This window comes from Salvia splendens, chromosome 14 (assembly GCF_004379255.2).
Source record: "Salvia splendens isolate huo1 chromosome 14, SspV2, whole genome shotgun sequence".
Taxonomy (NCBI): Eukaryota; Viridiplantae; Streptophyta; class Magnoliopsida; order Lamiales; family Lamiaceae; genus Salvia; species Salvia splendens.
This window is the reverse complement of record NC_056045.1, coordinates 24,127,521-24,149,439: the sequence shown is the minus strand read 5'-3', so window position 1 is coordinate 24,149,439 and position 21,919 is coordinate 24,127,521. Positions and strand designations below refer to the sequence as shown.

Genomic DNA, 21,919 nt, shown 5'->3' with positions numbered 1-21,919 from the left:
GTTTGTTGTGTGGGTATTAAGTTCCACTAAGAAGATTCTAATTTGGCTTTAGAGATAATGTTTTCCTTAATTCTTCATAAGCATAGAATAGATTGGAAATTCCTTAATTCTTCATAAGCATAGAATAGATTGGAAATTTTCAAAGCTTGGAAGCAATATGACGTTTCAGCCCTTAAGTTAAGGGGTGGGCCCTAGCGGCTCATGATGTTATTTTGTTTTACGTTATAATAATAATAATAACAACTATAATGAATGATTTTGCCTAGTATCATAAGGTAAGCATTTTAGTCTTCGGGCATATCATTAAGGGCAAATCTGGAAATAAATTTCCAAGCATAGGGTATAAGCTATGAGTGCAATAACGTGTAACATCATATCCGTTGACGGTTTACATTTACATTTTGTTTCTAATTCGCTTTTTTGTCTATAAAAACGAAGACGGATATGTATTTTAAAATTAAAACCAAATAGTAATGTTTTTCGAAGATAAAATAAAATTACTAGTGTTGTAGGAATGATTTTTGGGTTAGAAAAGTAATCGATTAACACACTAAAATGGACTAGTTCACGTGATTTTTGGCAGAACTTTAATGCTATGTTAGGTTTCTTGTCGATTTTCTATTTCTGTAAGTAATAAAATCGGTCCACTTATTAGACAAATTTTTATATATACAATAGATTTAATACATCTCAAATATAATTATTAGACAACAGTACATACCCAAAAAGCTAAACCCTAATATGAGGATGATCAGCCACGATCGTAAGATTAAAATCAATTTTAAAAATATGTCTACATAGAAAACTTTTTGCTTATGCAAAATCATTATTAATTTCAGCAATATTTGACAATTCGCAGCATATATTGAGTATATTGTGTTGCATTTTAATGCTGCATGAAATTTGGCGTGTATGTATATACTTTAGTATTAATAGTCAAGATTTAGGAAAATTATAAAATACTAGTATATTATACACACGTCACTTTATTCTTCCTAGATTTGAGTATTTTTCTTAACTATTTTACGGTTCTTACGTTATTAATTATGAGATGAGGTCCATATAGTATATTACTACTATTTAGGATTTATAAGTAGTATATTAGTTTTAGTAGTAATAATATTATTGTTATTATTTTGTTTGTGTTGTTTATTATCATTAGTAAGCTGAAGCCAATTTTTTGTGATCCTTGGCTTGAAGCGATAGTCGGGTTTTGCCATGATTTGTGATTTGGATTGTAATTTATTGTCATACTATAAAAATATTCCTCATTTAACGGAAGATGTTCATGAATTCATATTCATCTCTATTAATGAGTGCTCATCATCATCTCCATTGCCTACAAACTACCTCATTATTTACCCACAACCTAGATCGTTTTACAGGGTATATTAAAAGAAAACCTAAGTTTAGGAAAATTATTTTCCGAAGGAGGCATCGCACGACAAATGGAATATGTGTTAGATTTTTTCGAGAGATATTTGGATTTGAAAATTTGATTTAAAAATTTGATTTAAAAATTGACTACAGTTTTAAATGATGTAAGAAATCACAAGGTTAGAGTTTTTAAATACTCTAGTGTGAAACTAATGTCTATAACATCAATCGGTGCACCTAATGAACTAATTGCTCGTACCTTAAACGATGATAGCTTTGCATAAATAAGTTAATACATTATAAAATATAAAAAATGGTATGGTTTGTGAAATTTGAATGTACCGCTTAAAATTTATTCGTTCCCAGGGAAGGCAAAAATATAACATATGCCTAATAATATTAAATTTTCATCAACCTTTGCAAAGATACTCATCCACAATCTCCTAATTCACACGTGAATAATGAAAAGGATTATGCCCATTTAGATATAGTATACTTTTTTGGTTGCATTTATATTTTTATATGGTCCTGTTAGGTTTACAATTATCTTAAATTGATAACTGACTATTATATCAACAACCTACATTATAAATATCAAAACTGAAGACATTTGTATTCATGGCATAAGTTGTTCACATAGTTGTCAGTTATCAAATATCTTAAATTGATAACGGACAACTATGTCAACAACCTACATTATAAATATCAATGCGAAGCCATTTATATCCATAACATAAATTGTTCATATAGTTGTCAGTTATCAATTTAAGATTAGTTGTTAACCGTCCCAATTTTATATTAGTAACATATTTAATTGGTTGCTTGCAAGTTGTAATAAACACGCACATAGAGAATGGAACTATGGAAGAGATATGATTATAACTACCAAAAAGTTCAATCTTGAAATTCATTAAGCATTACTGGTGCATGTGAGGATTTTTGGGGTGGCAAATACATGTGAATCTCTTTAAGGCCAATATATATAATTTCAACCCTGTAATTAAAATGAGTCCCCATATAGCATGGCCTCAATAACTCAATAATCATAATCATTGCAACTTATTACATCAATATACCTTTGCGAATATTGAATGATGGGATTAAATTATGGTGGTGATGTCTTCACGTGAGTTTAGGATTAATAGATTAAAAATTCAGCTACTCATGTTGAATATATATTTTGCCCTCCTTTTCAGTATCACTTTAAGCCTTTTGTAAATGGATAAAAAGCCATAATTGTCCTGAATAAATTTGTTAGATAAAATACTAATTTGATAAAAATTACTTTTCATTTGTCCCTAATTTATTACTCCCGTGTTCTTATGTTTGAACGTCCCGAGATAAGTAAGTCATTAAAATTTATAATTAATCTCACTTTATTCTTTCTTCACTAATAACGTATGTTCATAGCAAAATTTATGTGCACAAGTTAAGTTCGCTTAAAAATCAAAGTTGTGCATAGTTACTTTACACTCCAATTGCAAAATAGTACTCCTTCCGCCCTGCAAGATGGCAAGAATATGCACTTTTGGTTGAACACAGATTTTAATGCATAATTGATAGTAAAGTATGAGAAAAGTAGAAATAAAATGTGATTAAAGTATTACTAGTGGAGAATCGGTCACACCTAATTAGAGAGAAAATAGTTTCATAATTTAGAAAGTGCAAACGAACTAAAAAGAAAAGAAGGCATATTAGTAGTAATATAAGTAGTCCCAGCTAGAGATTGTAGCTTAAGAATGTAATAAAATTGATTGGAAGATGGCCCATATAATGATGGAAGAAAAATGACAATGAATGGTTTCTAAAACGGTGATTAGATTTCAAAGTATGATCTACTTTTTGTTTGTAATGTTGAACTTTTCCCCAACACTACCAAAGCCTCAAATTATATAGGCAGGCACTTGGATAAATTATGTAGTTGTGGGACATTACTTGATCGTGCAAAGAATCTAATTCCACCAAACTAATTAATCGAAACGCTTTTTAGAGATAATTTTCTAACTAAACGGTTACTCTTTACTCCTAGTCCATAAATTGTGTACCAATAATGTAAGTGAAATCAATATATACATATTTAGTACTACTAATTTACTCTGTTGGAGTTTAGCCCAATGGGCCTTACTATATGGAGTATATAATTTTGAAAAATCGTGGCCTTAATAGCCCACATTACTTTCTTTTAAAAATATAAATTGTGTTTTAGCTCACTTGAGAATATTTTGATTTAGGGCATCAGTGAAGTTAATCTTGATCTGATTATTTCAAATTAAAGAATTTATGAGATATTTAATATTTGAAGTATTTTAGAAGAAAGAGATTTGTTATAAAATGATTCATATGCCCACATCTTATTTTTATTAAAAAGCGAATGTCACTTAGCATATTTACAGCCACAAGTATGGTTATTTTTTCAAATACGCCTCTCCCATATTAATTAACTTATAAATAAATTTGCGTACGTGTTTTTTTGAAATTAATATTGTCAGCCTAACTAATTATTAGGAACATGCGATTTGTGAATTTTTCATCTTGATTAAACTGATATGGACATAATTACTAGCATATAATGTGTTTTCTCCCTCAATTAGTGACAAAATCAGTTTATCATCCAAAACGATATGACATAAATTGATCAAAGATTGACCGATTGAAAAGAACAAAGTTCCTACAAAGTGGTACCACATCTAATTAGTAACGAATAACATCATAAAATCAAATGTTCTTGCGTATTCAAGTTGGACTAAAAAAATTAGTGTGAACTACGTAAATGGTCTCTGAACTATACGTTTTGCACGCAAATGGTACCTAAACTTTAAAAATATCGTGGGTAGTCCCTGAACTAAGGTGTAATCACATTTTTGATACTTTTTCACTATTTATCACAATTTTGCACCAAAAATGCCCCCAAGGCATGAATGGTATTTTTGGACTTTTATATCTAGGTGTTGGATTTGATATTCTCTTTATATTTCTCTCTAGTACTAAATATGATATTTTCTTATAGTTTGAGTACCTAAAATGATATAATTCACTTCACTTTTTCAATCACTTTATATCATATCTTCTTTCTCTTTTTCTCTAAAATTTTTAGGAAGTAAAAAATTAAAATAAAAAATAGTACTATGAAATTCTTAAATATATTAATTATAAAAATCAAAATTCTAAATTTAATTATAAAATAATTTGTCACAAAATTTAATTTTGATTGTGATTTGTTTTTTAATATTAAAATTTACTTTTTTAATGAAAACTAAATTCTTAATTTTAATTAATTATAATATTTAATATTAAAAAAATAATCATAATCAAGTTAAATTTAGCTAAAATTTATTTTGATAATTAAATTTATAATTTTAAATTTTATTCCATACATTTAAGAACTCCATAGTGTATTTTTTTTATTTTAATTTCTTACTTCCTAAAATTTAGAGAAAGAGAGAAAGAAGATATGACATAAAGTGATTGAAAAAGTGAAGTGAATAATGTCATTTTAGGTACTCAAACTATAAGAAAATATCATATTTATTACTAGAGAGAAAGATAAAGAAAATATCAAATCCAATACCTAGATATGAAAGTTTAAAAATGTCCTTCATGCCTTGGGGGCATTTTTGGTACAAAATTGTGATGAATAGTGAAAAAATATTAAAAATATGATTATACATTGGTTCAGGGACTACCCACGATATTTTTAAAGTTTAGGTATCATTTGCGTGCAAAACGCATAGTTCAGAAACCATTTACGTAATTCACTCAAAAAATTATATAACAACTATTTAGAGAGACTCATTTCCGATATATTTTTAATTTAAAGAGAGCATTAAATCCAAACTTTTCATTTATCTATATGTACACACGCCATAGACAGTATTTCTAATTCGCTCCATCGACCAATATACATTCATAGAATATGGCCACATATTTACTACGTAAGACTATAGGGATTAAAATTCGTGATTAATATATAGTGGATGCATCTTCCATCTAAACCGACATATCTCCATAAATTTTAATAAAAATTCAAATTTGAAGAGATTTGGTAAAATGAATTATAGCAGATATAGTGCGTCGAATGGTTACACAACTAACGGCAATCAAGATTTCTTGTGGTGAGTAGCTTTCTTCCCAAATCAAGAACGATCCATATTCGTAGCTGACCATCAATATATATATATATATATGACTTCACCACTCCACTACACTACTACTTCACTAAATCATACACTCTGCTCAACACCATGAACACATCGAATAAGCTGCTGATTTTTGCATTATGCTCGACGCTTTGCCTTGATCGAATTGCCGGTTTCAACAAGGCCTACGACGACCACGAGAGACAGGTAAGCGCGTTTCGTGAAGTGACCTACGAGATGTAATATGTTCATACCAAAAAAAAGAAACTGAGAATTGGTGTTGTGATGGTAATGAAACAGACCTACATTGTATACATGGGAGAGTTGCCGCTAGATAGGAAGTCTGTAACGAATGCACACCACAACATTCTTTCTGAAGCAATTGGAGAGTAATATATTGGTTACATCTACACTACTCTCTCATCATATTACTACTTATTAATACTATATGATGATACCTATTAATTGATGACAGTGAAGTGGTAGCAAGAAGATCAAAGATATATAGCTACAAGAGGAGTTTCAATGGTTTCGCAGCGCGATTGAAGCCACACGAAGCCAAGTTGCTATCGGGTATGGTTATAGATATCGATAGTTCTAGTTCGGTCCGTCATACTAAGTCAAACTTACATGACATTTTTTGTTGTTGTATTACAGAGAGAGAAGGTGTTATTTCAGTGTTTCCTAACAAAGAGCACAAGCAGATGACTACAAGATCATGGGATTTTATAGGAATGTCTCAGAATGTCAAGAGAAATATTCGGCTTGAATCAGACATGATAGTAGCTGTTCTTGATACAGGTAAGAGAAATTTACCTTATACTCCTACACGATGATAACTAGCTCTTGAATTCATACTTATTTGCTTTGATGTCTGCAGGAATATGGCCGGAATCACTTAGTTTCAACGACTCGGGAATGGGACCACCACCACGTAAGTGGAAAGGCAAGTGTGCTACAGGAGTAAACTTCACTGGCTGCAACAAGTGAGTTGAAGATTTAAAAAAATTGAGACATTTTTAACTAGAAGTAGTTGTCGTACTTGTATTCATAACTGATCTTGTCTTCAACTTTCCCAGCAAGCTGATTGGTGCACAGTACTTTGATATTGGGGGCAGCGTTGGCCCCGATGCTTCTCCGGTGGACATTGACGGGCACGGGACACACACGGCCTCAATTGCAGGCGGTGTGACTGTGGAAGGCGCTAATTTGTACGGCATTGCGAAAGGCACTGCAAGAGGCGCGGTTCCATCAGCCCGGATAGCTAGTTACAAAATTTGCTGGGGGAATGGCTGCCAGGACGTAGATCTTCTGGCAGCGTTCGATGCAGCCATTGCTGACGGGGTGGATGTGATATCAGTATCAATAGGCGGGGCAGGGCGCAGCTTCAGCAAAGATACTATGGCCATTGGGGCCTTCCACGGGTTGAAAAAGGGAGTCTTGACAGTGTGCTCAGGAGGGAACGAAGGACCTTATCCAGGGACAATCCAGAATGTTGCGCCGTGGATCATGACTGTCGCTGCAACCACCACAGACAGGAAGCTTGTGACAAGAGTGAAACTGGGCGATGGACAAAAGATCACGGTCTTTTTCTCTCTCTCTCTGTCCTCATAAAATGATGTAATGATAATCAATGTGCTTACTCTCTATATCTTATTTGTAGGGAATTGCAATCAATACATATGTGCCCAAGAAAAGCTTCTACCCTCTAACAAGTGGAGAAGAAGCAAAGAATTCAAGTTTTCCATATGGAGAAGCCAGGTACCTTAACAGAGCTCCTTCTCTTACCAGAATAAGCGCACATCCATTGTGTTTGCTTCTCCTCTGTCCTGTAACAAAGAGGCGATTGAGGCCTCAGAAACAATGTCAGAATGGGAGAATTAAGCAATGTTGCTACATATTAATATCATTTTTTTGTTAACAGTGAATGTGAAGAAGGAACCCTGGACCGGGTGAAGGTAAAAGGAAAGATAGTATACTGCGAGGGATCAGGCGGTGATTCTGTCGTCCCACAACTAGGTGCAGCAGGAATCATCATGTCGGATGAAGAATTGGATGACACTGCATTCGCTCTAATGGGACCAGGAACTTATGTCAGTGTTGAAGATGGTACAAAGATTAGTAACTACATAAATTCCACTAGGTAACTACTCAGGCTTTGATCCAAAACTCGGTATCATCTGTCTCTAGATTTGATCTTATCGACATTGTCATCTTTGTAGATCAGCTCGAGCTGTGATATCCAAAACGAAATCCATCAAAATAGCTGCACCAGCTGTAGCTTCATTTTCATCTAGAGGACCTCAGCAACTGTGTGCTAATTTACTAAAGGTAAGATCCATCTCCCACTACATGATGCCTGCGGCCTTGTTTATTTGCTGACTCGGATATCATACAGCCCGACATTTCTGCACCTGGGGTTAACATATTGGCGGCCTACACAAAACTCGCCACTGTAACTGGAGAAGAAGGTGATGCACGAGTTGTGAAGTACAACATCCTGTCCGGAACTTCCATGGCTTGCCCTCATGTCTCAGGGGCTGCTGCTTATGTCAAGTCTTTCCATCCACATTGGTCGCCCGCTGCCATCAAATCTGCTTTAATGACCACTTGTAAGCTTCTCTGCCTTTTCTTATTCGCCTAAACATTAAACCGTAACTCATCCACATTATGTGTTGCAGCAAAAAGACTGAAGATCACGCCGATTGGAGCTGAATTTGCATCTGGTTCTGGACAACTGAACCCGAAAGCAGCAGTAAATCCAGGGCTGATTTACGACATCGACCTAGTCTCCTACATAAGTTTTCTCTGCAAAGAGGGCTACCAAGACAAAGACATAGCTCTACTCACAGGCAGCAGGAAATACAGTTGCTCCAGCGTTCCACAAGCAAAAGGAGCAGATGGCCTCAACTACCCTTCCATATACCTGCAAGTCAAGGGAGACGAGTTGGTCATCACAGGAGTATTTTATAGGACTGTGACAAATGTGGGCACCGGTAACTCAACATACAAAGCCAAGGTTACCGCCCCGGACGGTCTTTCTATCAAAGTCACCCCCAACGTTTTGACATTTACTCGACCCAACCAAAATAGGTCGTTTAAAGTAACACTAGAAGGGAAGCCGCCTGCGGTGGAGGCGTGGTACCTCTCTGGATCACTCTTGTGGACTGACTCCAAGCATAAAGTTAGAAGCCCAGTTCTTGTATCCTCTGACAGATTTGACTAAACTCTGAATATAATACCCATCATGTATGAAAAATGCGCTTCTCACTTGCAGATACTTCCTCCCTTCAGTCAACCTGCTGCTGTAGGTCGATTTCCTTGGTAGCAGATTACAGAAATATAACTTATTAAGAAGGCCATAAGATGAAATTTGATAATGTCAGATAAATAAATTAAACAAAATATTATAAAAACACTGAAAGTAACATAAATCAGCATATTATATTTCGTAGTCTCTGCAGTAGTTTTCAGAAAATGATACTGTAACATTACAGACAGTTTCTCCACTGGGCTTCAAAATAACATACAGTACATCAAAGTGTCATACAGTCACACAACTGCAGCAAGAACGAGACACTGCTCAGCTTATATACAACACATTATGTTACAGATGCTACCAGAGTCCACAACTAGCTTCAACAAATTACCAAGTACCACTTCCCTGCATTGCAAAGACTCGAGAGTTGGCACTGTGTATACGAGCCTGATGGAACTTGACACTCCTTAGCATCATCAATTCCTTCCTCTCTTCCCGGCCATAAGTGCTGAAAACAAATTCTCCGGTTTATTGTGGTGCCGGATAGCTAGCTCTGCATTCTTCTTCGGTTAAGTTTCCAACACATTTTCCATTGCACTGGGATCGCCAGTTTCATCTTCCAATGAATTTCTTGTTGGCCTGATGCAGCTCAGCTTCTCGGGAGCAAGGAGAGTAGCTCCGGAGTGAAGCTCTGTGCAATGGTCGCCACTGTTCACAGGATAATCTCCAACTGCACTTCTAACACATGTACTGTCTTTTATCAGCATATCCGACTTGGATGACAACTCATTGTTTTCAACCACAAACAGATTGTCTGAAGACGAAGATTTACTGCACTGATGAGCTGGATGTGTTTCATTCGTTTTCTTCTCTGTATCGGAGCATGAACACAGCACTGGACCGTAACTAGGGAGCGGAAGTACCCAAGGTAGAGGAATCGCAATTAACAAATTTCCTGGTCCAGTTCTCACTGAGGAAGTTTCTGGCCCCAGATTTGTGGATGATATATCCTTATGTTCTGATAGACTAATGGGATCAGAATGAGATGGATATTGATAGTGGACGAAGTTTGAAGATAGAACTGTAGGCCACGAGAAAGGAATTAAAGAAGGATGGTTATACAAAGGAAGTGATGAGGTCGTAATAGGTTTCTCAGCCTGGGATGACTTTGGCTCTTGTGATTCAGCCTTCTTCGAATTATCCGCCTGGAAATCCAAAGCAACCAGTATCACAGACTAAGTTTTGAAGGAAAACCAGCTAAATGTTAGAAGTAGTTCTTACCTGCAGTTTGAGAAATTTGTTTCTATTTTTCAAAGAATTATACGCCTCAACAGCCAACTCCTTTTCCTTCTCACCAAAATCCAATATGTATAAGTCTACGGGATAGGAAGGTATGTGAACTACTTCAACTAGAATGACAGAACAATGTTTGTGTTAAATACAAGTAGCTGAAGACTTGCCTTCTTCAAATTTTCATTTTCCACCGCCAGATCAACTGCTTGCCTTGTCAACTCCGTGTGCATAGCCTGACAGGAAGAAGAAATGGAGAGACAAACAATTACCATGATGCTCTCTCAAGATCATAATTTCCCTTGCAACCAAAATCAATATGACACTAAGTAAATATCATAGATTCATAGGTGATGAAATTATTGTATATAAATGGCAGGCCAATGAAGAAAGAGAGGAATGAGGAACTCGTAACTAACTGAAAGACGATATCTTTACCAAACAATAGGTGCAACAACAGTGGCCAGTGATAAATCACAAGAGGAAGCAAAATGAGAATTTTCACAACAGAGTGGCAGAGTAAGCTACCTGCCGGCGACGAACTGTCTGCCGGGCAGATTCTCTATTAGCTAATATTCGACGAATCCTTTGTGCTTCCTTTTCAGCCTGAGCAACAGAATAATAAGACAAGAAAGTCCCTAATCTGAAAATACAGAACAACAAAGAAAATAAAGTTATAACTATGTACCTGTGTCAAATTTCGCCTTAACTTGGTAGCAGAATTTAACCGATTACTGCCTAGTTTTGTGGTTGCATCTCTATGCGAGATTGTAGCCATTGCATAGTTATTTTCATGAGAGGCAGCCACTGCTTGATCCTGATATACATAAATACATTTTCAAGCCCCAGAAAGAATGCAGGATAACCTGGAGAAACATTGCACTCTGAACATTAATTCAAGATAAACTCAAAACAGTAGGCCTAAAAGTAATTTGCCAAATTGATGTGGGGTGCACCGGTTTTCTGAAAAATAACGAGGATCACAATTCATCTTGATTGCCAAAGATGTTGGTGATGTGGTGCGGCATCATCTTCTGCATATTTTCATGTGTAATTCAAGACATTGAAAACTCGAAAAAGGAAAAATCACGCCATCACAAGGCATCTTCATATAAGAGATATTCCTCTGCAAAGATGATGATTCTCTTGCTCTTTTGTAACCATTTGTTATCTACGTCAACAAGGCTAATTATTTTGTTCTGTTTTATTTTCATTTTGCCTGCAACAGCTTCTTCAATGTATATTGAACAAAATAACTAATGCTTCAAATTGAACCCTAAATTCCAATTCAGTCTTGAGCTTCTGCTTACAAGCAAGACGTCAAATTAGAACACACACAAACACACTAAAAAAGTCGGTAACAAACCTCGGGCGATAGGCGCGTCGGTTGTTGAGAACAAGAGGCGGAGGAGGAGGAGGAGCGAGCCAGCGCCGCGAGGGCCTCGGCGGCCTCGATCTCGGGTAGCAGCATGGGAGTATGTTGATATTCTTCAATTGGCGCGGAGCCGAGAAGTAGTTAAAGAGTTGGGGTTTGAAGAGAGGAAGGCTTTAAAAGCAGTTGGAAAAGTGGTGACAAAGCCTCTCGTCAGCAGCTAACCATGCATCTCATTTTGGCACGTGTCCCACCCCACCGCACGTGCCGAGCCGTGGGATGGAGCGCTAACCCCCAAATTTTCACTGCACAGAGTTTTAGGTTTTGTTTCTTTTTACATAAATATCTACTCTTATTTTGGTTCTTTATATTTTGTCATTTTTAAGTTTCCCTTCGCAGTTTTTATCAATTTCATTATTATTATATGTTGATTTGACTGATTTTTTATTTTTTAATCCTGCAGCCTTTTCTTCTTCTATTGTACTATACTATTAATTTGAAATTAAGAAATATATACTGTTATAAGAATTTCGTCACGCATGTGCCGAAGTAGGTGATTACTATGTGTTTGAAACGAAGGTCGTCAAAGATTCTCTTGCTTTTATGGCATTGGTGTTCATTGATTATAATTAGATTTGCTATGTATTTATCAGTTTTTTCCTATTGCAATTATAGTTTATAGTAGGTATTTATGTTAAGCGGTACATATTATAATTAGATTTGCAATGTATTTATCAGTTTTTTCCAATTGCAATTATAGTTTATAGTAGGTATTTATGTTAAGCAGTACAGAAGAAAGACATAGAAAATAGTTTGTATAAAAGGATGATAATTCCATTGAATATAGTTCCCTTTAAATATGAAGTAGAACACAATATACATGGTAAGTCTTGCACAAGGGAAAAGAATAATCCTATTCTATGAAACTTATTTTGTCAATTACGTTATTTAGGCAATTGATCTTAATTACAATCTTTCTTTTCTTAACACTCCCCCTCAAATTGAGTAGTGGGATTTCCAAAACTCAATTTGCCAAGAACATCTTCAAAACTTCTAGCATTGACAGTCTTTGTCAATATATCGGTAAGCTGAGCTTCTGAACGAACAAATGGAAACTCAACAATTCCCCTTTCAATTTTTTCCTTGATAAAGTGTCTATCCACCTCCACATGTTTTGTTCGATCGTGTTGAATTGGGTTTTCTGAGATGCTTATAGCCGCCTAGTTATCACAGTACAACTGACACTTCTTGTTAGGAGCGAGGTTAAGTTCCTTCATCAATCTTCTTAGCCATAATATCTCGGTGAGTCCACTTTTAATCCCACGAAATTCGGCATCTGCACTTGAAAGAGCTACTACCTTCTGCTTTTTACTTTTCCACGTCACTAAGTTGCCTCCAACAAAGGTAAAGTAGCATGTTGTGGATCTCCTATCGTTCGTATTCTCTGTCCAATCAGCATCTGTGTATCCATGAATCTCAAGACTTCCATTCTTGGAAAATAATATTCCATGCCCAGTTGTTCCCTTTAGATAGTGACAAATTCTGAGCGCTGCCTCCGTACGATCCGTCTGTGGCTTATGCATGAATTGACTCACAATTCCTACTGCATAGGCAATATCGGGTCTAGTATGTGAGAGATAGATGAGTTTCCCTACTAGTCATTGATATCGACTCTGATCGGTCAACGCAGCTCCATCATTAATCTTCAATCCATGGTTGACGACCATAGGTGTATTTGCCGGCTTACATTCCAGGAGACCTGCTTCTGCCAAAATATCGAGAATATATTTCCTCTGTCTCAAAAAGATTCCTCCTTGTGATCTCAGCACTTCAATCCCAAGAAAGTACTTGAGATCTCTCAAGTTTTTTATCTCAAATTCCTGAAACAGATTTCTCTTCAAGTTCTTGATCTCTTCAGGGTCATCACATGTGATAATCATATCATCGACATATATGATTAAGCAAGTAATTTTATCTCCTCGCTTCTTTAGAAACATGGTGTGATCAAAGTTGCTATGTGTATATCCGTAGCTAATCATTGCTCCAGCAAACTTTCCAAACCACACTCTTGGGGACTGTTTTAGCCCATATAAGGTCTTTCTGAGCCTACATCCTTCACCTACCATGAATTCTGTTGCAAAGTCTGGTGGTGCCTCCATATACACCTCTTCTTCCTTTTTTAACTCACCATGCAGAAAGGCGTTAGTAACATCGAATTGGTGAAGTGGTCAATCCTTGTTTGCTGCCACAGATAGCAAAACTCGAATTGTGTTCATTTTGGCCACTGGGGAGAAAGTTTCTGAATAATCCACCCCATATGTCTGGGTGTAACCCTTCACAACTAATCTTGCTTTGTACCTTTCTATCGATCCATCTGGTCTTCTCTTGATGGTGAAGACCCACCGACATCCTATTGGTCTTTTCCCTCCAGGTATAACACACTTTTCCCACGTGTTGTTTCGAATGAGGGCATCTATTTCTTTCTTCATTGCTTCTCTCCAATGTTTGTACCTCATAGCTTCCTCCTATGATTGTGGGATATCTTCTTCCTCATACAACGCCTTCTCGAACACCTGAGCCATCTCTGATAGATGACTTGTAACTAAGCATGCAACGGAGTAGCGGGCTTTCCTATTGATCTTTTCAGGTGTATATCTTTTCGGTGGAACTCCCTTGTTTGTCCTTGGTGGAAGAATATATCTTCCTGTATCGGGGTCAATCCCTTCTACTTCTTCCACTCCCCTGAATCTCCATCTGTGCTTTCCATAACAGGATCTAATACTTCTTCTGCGCTCACATCATTAGTAGGATAAATATCCGAGGAAACAGGGTCATGAGTACTTACATCGGATAACCTCAACGGGGATTTAACGGGGTGAGTGTCACCTTCGACGATAGGCCTTCCTACTCCAAAGGCTTGCTTAGCGGAACTAAGTACTTTCGTCTTGTTAGGTCCGCTTTAGGATTACTTGGAGTTGGCAACGACGACATTGATATCCAACTTAGCGGGTCCTCAATATTATCATCTCTATTACTCTCCCCCTGACCGCTAAGATGGGTATAGAAGTACTCAGTTTCAAGGAAGTTGCAATTCATTGTGATGAACATTCGGTTGGTTTTAGGGTCAAAGCTCCTCTACCCTTTTTGATTCACCTCATATCCAACAAAAACACATTTAATTGCACATGAGGAAAGTTTGGTTCTTTCATGTTTAGGGGTGAGGACAAAAATGGAAGTCCAAAGATCCGAGGTTCAAGAGTTAAAGGTGGAGGAATTTTGATAAAGGTGGATAAGACTTGGAGTGGTGTTTGATGTTTGAGGATACTTGTGGGTAGTCAGTTTAAAAGGTAGGCTGAGGTGGCAATGGCTTCTGGCCAGAAGTGTTTTGGGGTTTTTGATTCTATTAACATAGAGCGGGTCATGTCTAGGAGAGAGCGGTTTTTTTTCTTTCGGCAACACCGTTTTGTTCAGGAGTATGGGCACAAGAGGTTTGGTGTATTAGGCCTTTTTCTTGAAAAAATTGTTTCATGCTGGTATTAACAAACTCCCCCCCTAATCTGATCTCAGGATTTTAATAGTTTGCTGAAACTGGGTTTAGATAAGATTGAAAAAATGGGAGAAATGTGCAAAGACTTCGGATTTGTGTTTCATAAAATACACCCATGTCATACGGGTACAATCATCTACAAATACTAAGTAGTATCTAAGGCCTTGCCCCCCAGTAACTGGTGCGGGCCCCATACATCCGAATGTATTAAGGAAAAAGGAGAATCAACACGAGTATTATTTAAAGGATAAGAAGTTCGATGGCTTTTGGCTAAAAAACAAGTCTCGCAATACATGTCATGCTTAGGAATAAAATCAGGAAATAATAATTTTAAATAACCGATAGAGGGATGTCCCAAACGTCGATGCCAAAGCCAAGCTTTCTGATCTGCAGACCCGTGAGTTAGCATGGCAGTCCCTTTTTGAGCTATCTCGTCTACGTAGTAGAGCCCATCGCGTTCAGTACCACGTCCAATTATTTCCCCGGTTTGGATATCCTGCAACAGACAGAAGTGCGACTGCATTAGTAAAGTACAATTCAACTCTTTTGTAACATGACTGATAGACAACAGTTTATGAGACATAGACGGAATATATAGACAGTTTGATAACTTCAGGGTAGGCGATATCTTCACAGTTCCTGCCCCTTCAACTGTTGTAAATTCACCATTAGCAGTCTGAATATAAGATTTCTTTGGTTTTTGGATATTCTTAAGATCTGAAGCATCATAAGTAATTGTGTCGGTAGCACCACAATCAAATATCCATCGATCATTTTTACCAACATCATTAGATATTTTACATGCAGTTCCAAGGTTTTCTAAGGACTGAAATCGATTTTCACACAAAATTTGGGCTTTTTGGAGTTATTTCGGAATTGAGGGCTCAATTTGGGTGAAAAAGAAGTACATGGGTCAACTTGCAAAAACTGGGGTCTTTTATGCAAATATGGTGAGTTACGGGGTAGAATATGGGATTTTTCGAAAATTTGGGGATCCAAACATAAAACCTCCCCAAACCCTAACCCCCTAACCCTAACTTACCTTGTTGCGCCGTTTCTTCATTCTCGGTCAATTCCGCCTCCGCCCAGTTTGCAATCACGGTCCCGCCGGAAAAATTGGCCGCTTCGGTCTGATTCGCTGGCTGAAAACCTCTGTGCGCGCCTCCTCCAACGCCACCCCGAGTTTGAGCAACCTCTTGGTTGTCCTCGGTGGTGGCCAATCATCCTCCATCTCCGGCACGATCCTGTTCTCCGACGGCAGCGGCAGCATGGCCGCCGCGGTTCCATGGTGTTGTACAAGCAGACGGCGATGCATTCGACGGTTTTATGTGTTTTTCTATCCACCAATCGGGGTAGACGACTAGCTCGAAATATGACTCTTTGGTGTGTTTTTTTCTCTTGCAGTACGAGCACACCACTTTGGATTTTTCCCCGTCGTCATTCCACCGGTTCCATCCAGTTCCGCCGCCGCTGTCTCCGCCACAGTGACCGCCGCCCCGCGAGCCTTTAGGCACCCAGCCATTGGGTTGATTCTGCCTTCCTCGAACAGCGAGTCCAGCGCCTACACCGTCTGAAGTAACTTTATTGTTGGAGTTACCGGGCTGTAACACTTGAGATCGTGTTTCCTCATGCTGGACCAAGTTGTAGACTTGATCCACAGAGGGAAGTGGCTCCATCTTCACTATCTCTCTTGGTAGTTTCACACTTACTGTCAATTGCAATTAAGAATTGATAAAGTCTTAGTTCTTGGATGAATTGATCGTGTATCTCGATATCTTCAGGGTACTTCATCCGAGTTGTTTGTTTTTGATCTATTGATAACCACAAATCTTGTAGGGTACTCCAAGTTTCCTCCAACGATTGGTTACCATGTTTCACCATACTTGCTCTCGTGTACAGGTCGTATACTTGGAGTTTGTCTCCTCCGCTTCCGTACGTGACGGCCAACGCATCCCATATATGTTTGGTCGTCGGTTGCTTCGAAACCCAGTTGACCAACCGTGGTTCGATGTTCTGTATGAGCCATGTAAACACGCAGTGGTCGGCTTGCTGCCATTGCTTGAAGGCTGGATCTGTCCGTGGCAGGGAAGGCGGCACTCCAATTATGTGAGAAACCATCCCCCTGCCACTTATCGTCGTTTGCATCAGTACGACCCATGTGGAGTAATTCTCCCCATTCAATTTGTTTCCTCCGATGTGGAGAGGTTGTGTATCGATTTTGTAGGTTATTGGTGGTTCTGGTGGGTTATTTGTGTCTTCTGGTTTGACTGTTGTTGGTGGCATCATCATGACAAAACTTTTGCTCATGATTTCAGCGATTTGCCCAACGATCTCATCCGACTGGGATGAGACCAATGTTCTATCGTCTTCTGACATGGTTTATTGGATGGTTTTCAGCAGAATTTGGCTATAGGGTCGAGAGAGGTTAGGGACGATGATGATATGTTTCTGAGTCCTGCTCTGATACCATGTTAAGCGGTACAGAAGAAGACATGGAAAATAGTTCGTAGAAAATGATGATAATTCCATTGAATATAGTTTCCTTTAAATAAGGAGTATAACACAATATACATGGTAAGTCTTGCACAAGGGAAAAGAATAATCTTATTCTATGAAATTTATTTTGTCAATTAGGTGATTTAGGTAATTGATCTTAATTACAATCTTTCATTTCTTAACAATTTAATCCGGATGGAATCAAATAATTTACTACTACTTCATGTTATCATTGAGGATCGGGATAGGTTGGAATCATTATAGTATAACGTTTCTTCCTCAGGCCTTCTGGTTCATGAATTTAATTAGTAACTGCGAAAAAAATAGTACTCCAAAAATAGTGGAGTATACTATAAAAAAATAGTGGAGTGATATTTTTGAATTCTATATCAAATAATATTGATTAATATCTTACATTTTAAAATTACTGCTATGATAAATAAATGAGACACATTCAAAATGTCAACCAAGTCTGAGAGTAATATCAGGTTTAACTTGAGATTTGTTTGATCGTACACATTAAAATTGTCACTTGAAGCTTGTTGAAACTAAATAGTAGTAATGGAACCAAACACTGTTTATCTCCAGAAACACCCCCACAACCTTCCCGTCTTTCACCCAGTATGATCCAAACTTGTGGCTGGAGGACGCTGGGCTGCTGTCTCCGAACACCACGCTCTCACCAACATTGTCACCGTAGAACTGCCACGACAGGTCGAATGATCGAGAATAGAAGAAAGGGAGGTACTCGTACTCACCAACGGATTTCCCTTCTTCACTCGCGAATATTGCCAAGTGTTTATCACTCCATGGAATCAGGACTCCACAAGATATTTACATGTGCCTGTACCAACCTTCACAGCATGTTCAGCAGATTTGCGAGCATGATCTACGTGTTCAACTCTTCTAATGTCACCATACATCTTCGTGGGGAATGTCGCAACATCGCCCACAGCATATACATTGGGTACACTTGTTTTGAAGAAAGCATCTGTCTGCAAGGTATATCAGTCATTATATCAATTATCAACTATATGCTTCATTTTTTCTTGAGGCTTTCAATATGAAGAGCAGAACGATGTAAGTGGTCTTGTACCTTGATGCCACCTTTGTCCTCTTCAACCTGGCCTTTGAATAATTGTGTCAGTGGTTTTGCACCCACACCAACAACAACAATATCGGCTTCCAGCACCCTACCATCCTTAAGTTTCATATTCTTCACCTGAAATCAGCAGAAAGAATATTTCAGGTAACCAACAAAGTTCTTCATGGAGTATGTAACCAGAAATTAAGTTTTGAAAGCTTTAAAGCTCACCTCCCCATTCTCGTTGGTCTCAAATCCAACAACTAATGCGCCCTTGATGACATTTACACCCTTGTTTGTATAGTAACCTTCATAGAAAGGCAGCTATGCCAGCGGTGAACAGCCTAGGCACTACAAAATCAAACATTTACGCAGTGTTAATAGTTGTTAATTAAATCTCAAAGTTGACTTATATCTAAAGCACTTCATCTCATCTAATCTGTCATAACTTTGGTCACCTTCACATGAATCAAGTTATTTGAACAAACTTCTGAAACAAACAATGTAACGAAAACAAATAATAACTTACTACACCAAGGTTCGGGGAAAACCATGCTGACATCAATATTATTGACTCTCAAAGCTGCACTTGCTCCAGACCAATGTATCCTCCACCAACAACCACAGCTTTACTGTTTTTCTTTGCTTTGATTGCAGCCACAAGTGCATCAGCTTCATCAATTTCTCTCAAGTAAAAGATGTTTTAGCATCAGCTCCTGGTGTGCCAAAGTGTGTCAATCGAAGAACCTGATCAAAACAACACATAGATGAGAAACACAGCGTCAAGCTGATACCAGATCAAAAGATGAAAGTTACAATTCAAGAACGATACTTAACAGTAGAACCAGTAGCTATGATAAGTGTTTGGTACTTAAAGGTTTCCCCAGCTGAACTGGTAAGGTCTTTGAAGCGAGATCTGCTTTGACAATTTCTGTGCTAAGGATCAAAGATATCCCTGCAAATAATAATGACATGATAAATGAGGAGAAGTTCTATTGAATCTCATACAAGAGATAATGTGGAGCAATATGATTGACGCATGTCATCACCCAAAAGATTGCCAATAGTAGAACTGCCTCAGGCAAATATTATTATTAATAAGGAAGAAAAACAATTACCATTCTCCATATACCACTCAGGGAGGAGCCTCTCTCCACCACTTCCAACACACACGTGAAATCCTGGGAGTCTTGCAGTTCATGGAGGAAAGTAGTGTTATATAAAAAAATCAGCTCTTTGTGAGAAACAGATATTAGAAAATTTACAGTACCAATGTCAATATTCTGTAGCCTTTTGGACCAAAACTCCAACACAATTATTACAACCATCTCCAAAAAATAACATAAGAAATAAACATGTACTTTTAAAACATTACATGAGCAATAATTACAAAATAGTCTTTGTTCCTGGGAGTCTTGCAGTTCCTGGAGGAAAGTACAAAGTAGTGTTATAAAAAAATCAGCTCTTTGTGAGAAACAGATAATAGAAATTTTACAGTAGCAATGTCAATATTCTGTAGCCCTTTGGACCAAAACTCCAACACAATTATTACAACCATCTCCAAAAAATAACATAAGAAATAAACATGTACTTTTAAAACATTACATGAGCAATAATTATAAAATAGTCTTTGTTCAAGGCTGCAAATACCACAAACTTTTTATAAGAATGCAGCCAGGATAATTTTTAAATAATTATCGACATAGTTCAAATATGAAGGGAAATATAAGTCAAAATTTCTTTACATTGCATGTGTGTGCATTTGCAATTTGTGAATACAGATTATCCCTCCTACCTATGTTTAAATCTGAAATATAAGTCAAAATTTCTTTACATTGCATGTGTGTGCATTTGCAATTTGTGAATACAGATTATCCCTCCTACCTATGTTTAAATCTCTAATTTAAGAAAGTGTCAACAATCTACTGCACAAACAAGAATTGTTTCACAGATATAGCAGAACCATGAAAACTGAATTTAAACCCACTAACCTTCTGGAAATAGGTATGCCTTACTTAGTGCTGGATGTTCCTAAGGAGCTACCTGAAACCATCATCAAAGAATCAAAGAATAATGTCAGCGTACACAGACATCTGAATGTGGAATCAGAGTCTTATAGTGTGATAAAAAAAAACTTGGGATTGGGAGGGACCAAATATAAGATAGCAATAAGACAAAAATGCATTTTCATGTCAAGAGAGGCTATGCTAATATACCAGCAGATAGCAAACAAAATAATTCTCACCGCCTCTTTTGAGATCAGAGCAACTTCGCCAAGCTTCACTCCATGCTTAGCGAACTCCCTCGCAGCATACCCCTGAAATTACCAATCGATTACAAGTTAGTCACACTAACACACTACACTAATAAATTTATTCCAAATGTTAACACATCAAATTAATTCACACGACTTTTAAGTCACATTTTAGTTGCTACATACACATACCGACAATTGTCAATTTGTATCCAACACTCGCAACAAAGAACCGAAGATCATTTATGCCGGGGAAAATTTTTCTCACCGAAATAAATAATACTATAAAAATAAATAAATAAAATACTGATAAACAGTATAGTAGTGGAATCATAGTGATGAAGTAAGCAAAGAACGTTTAACATGTCTATATGATAACGATGCTGGTAAAATAACAAGCGAGGCCTTTCTTCTTCCAACTTTTTTCCATTCATATGAAAAATCAAAAGCATGAAATTCCGTCTTCATCGAGATCGGCAAATCATAAAACATGCCGAAATGAATCATCAACATATAACGAAAAACAAACCCAAAAAAGAAAAGGTTTTAAGTGGTGTGAGAAAACGATAAAAGAGTACTCACAGCAGCAACACCTCCGCCAAGGATCACGTACTTGAATGACTTCTCCGCCATTGAAACAGATTCGATGGATTTTGCAGATGGTATTTCAGTTTTGGGTGTTTTTAGCAGAGAATTTTCCATGGAGATTCAGATATCCAAATATATAGGCGTTGAAGCAGACCAAGGATGGATTGGAACTCTTTTGAGAAGATTACACGTGGCACTGTATCAGCCGTTTAATCTGCTGACTGTACAATCGCCACGTTTGCAGAATTAGTAAGAGCATCTCCAGTAAGACAGGACGTCAAATAGCCCTCACATAGCCTTCACACTGCCACATCATCAGCACTACAATTCTCCTGCCACATCAGCTTGCCACATCAACTGGACATCAAATAGCCCTCGCATAGCCTTCACACTACCTATCCACATCACTAATAACAATTATATAATTTAATTTACACTCGTATCAACATACGAAATTTAATTTACGAGACAAATACGGAAAATTCGAATAATAATATTAAAACTTAAAAAGTACAT

At 37.3% G+C, this 21,919-nt stretch overlaps 2 protein-coding genes, 1 long non-coding RNA gene and 1 pseudogene across 5 annotated transcripts; 1 reads left to right on the top strand and 3 right to left on the bottom strand.

Moving 5' to 3' along the window:
* The first annotated feature begins 5,618 nt into the window (after positions 1-5,618).
* On the top strand, positions 5,619-8,778 carry LOC121763898 (subtilisin-like protease SBT4.15). Its single transcript, XM_042159994.1, has 10 exons — positions 5,619-5,720; positions 5,814-5,902; positions 5,989-6,314; positions 6,394-6,499; positions 6,593-7,097; positions 7,177-7,274; positions 7,438-7,656; positions 7,736-7,844; positions 7,912-8,125; positions 8,195-8,778. The coding sequence occupies exons 1-10, from the start codon at positions 5,619-5,621 to the stop codon at positions 8,737-8,739; spliced, it is 2,313 nt and encodes a 770-aa protein (XP_042015928.1). The 3' UTR covers positions 8,740-8,778.
* LOC121763899 lies at positions 6,894-7,595 on the bottom strand. Its single transcript, XR_006042512.1, has 3 exons — positions 7,493-7,595; positions 7,279-7,342; positions 6,894-7,032 (listed from the first exon to the last, which is right to left on the bottom strand). It is a non-coding gene; the product is annotated as an uncharacterized LOC121763899 (long non-coding RNA).
* Positions 8,779-8,938: 160 nt separating the features above from the next.
* LOC121763995 (basic leucine zipper 10-like) lies at positions 8,939-11,593 on the bottom strand. Of its 3 annotated transcripts, XM_042160086.1 has the most exons (7): positions 11,429-11,548; positions 11,019-11,096; positions 10,751-10,928; positions 10,591-10,668; positions 10,233-10,298; positions 10,054-10,119; positions 8,939-9,977 (listed from the first exon to the last, which is right to left on the bottom strand). In XM_042160086.1, the coding sequence occupies exons 3-7, from the start codon at positions 10,838-10,840 to the stop codon at positions 9,342-9,344; spliced, it is 936 nt and encodes a 311-aa protein (XP_042016020.1). In that variant the 5' UTR covers positions 10,841-10,928; positions 11,019-11,096; positions 11,429-11,548; the 3' UTR covers positions 8,939-9,341. The 3 variants fall into 3 exon arrangements, with proteins under 3 accessions (XP_042016020.1, XP_042016018.1, XP_042016019.1); XM_042160084.1 differs by lacking the exon at positions 11,019-11,096 and having other exon boundaries at positions 10,751-10,879; positions 11,429-11,593; XM_042160085.1 differs by having other exon boundaries at positions 10,751-11,096.
* Positions 11,594-17,908: 6,315 nt separating this feature from the next.
* On the bottom strand, positions 17,909-21,509 carry LOC121765432 (annotated as a pseudogene).
* Positions 21,510-21,919: the final 410 nt, after the last annotated feature.

Coding starts and splice junctions, on each gene's coding strand:
- LOC121763898 (XM_042159994.1), top strand. CDS start 5,619: ATGAACACATCGAATAAGCTGCTGATTTTTGCATTATGCTCGACGCTT. Junction 5,903..5,988: donor CTTTCTGAAGCAATTGGAGA/GTAATATATTGG, acceptor AATTGATGACAG/TGAAGTGGTAGCAAGAAGAT. Junction 7,275..7,437: donor TTTCCATATGGAGAAGCCAG/GTACCTTAACAG, acceptor TTTTGTTAACAG/TGAATGTGAAGAAGGAACCC.
- LOC121763995 (XM_042160084.1), bottom strand. CDS start 11,533: ATGCTGCTACCCGAGATCGAGGCCGCCGAGGCCCTCGCGGCGCTGGCT. Junction 10,120..10,232: donor AAAATGAAAATTTGAAGAAG/GCAAGTCTTCAG, acceptor TTTGGTGAGAAG/GAAAAGGAGTTGGCTGTTGA. Junction 9,978..10,053: donor ACAAATTTCTCAAACTGCAG/GTAAGAACTACT, acceptor TTGGATTTCCAG/GCGGATAATTCGAAGAAGGC.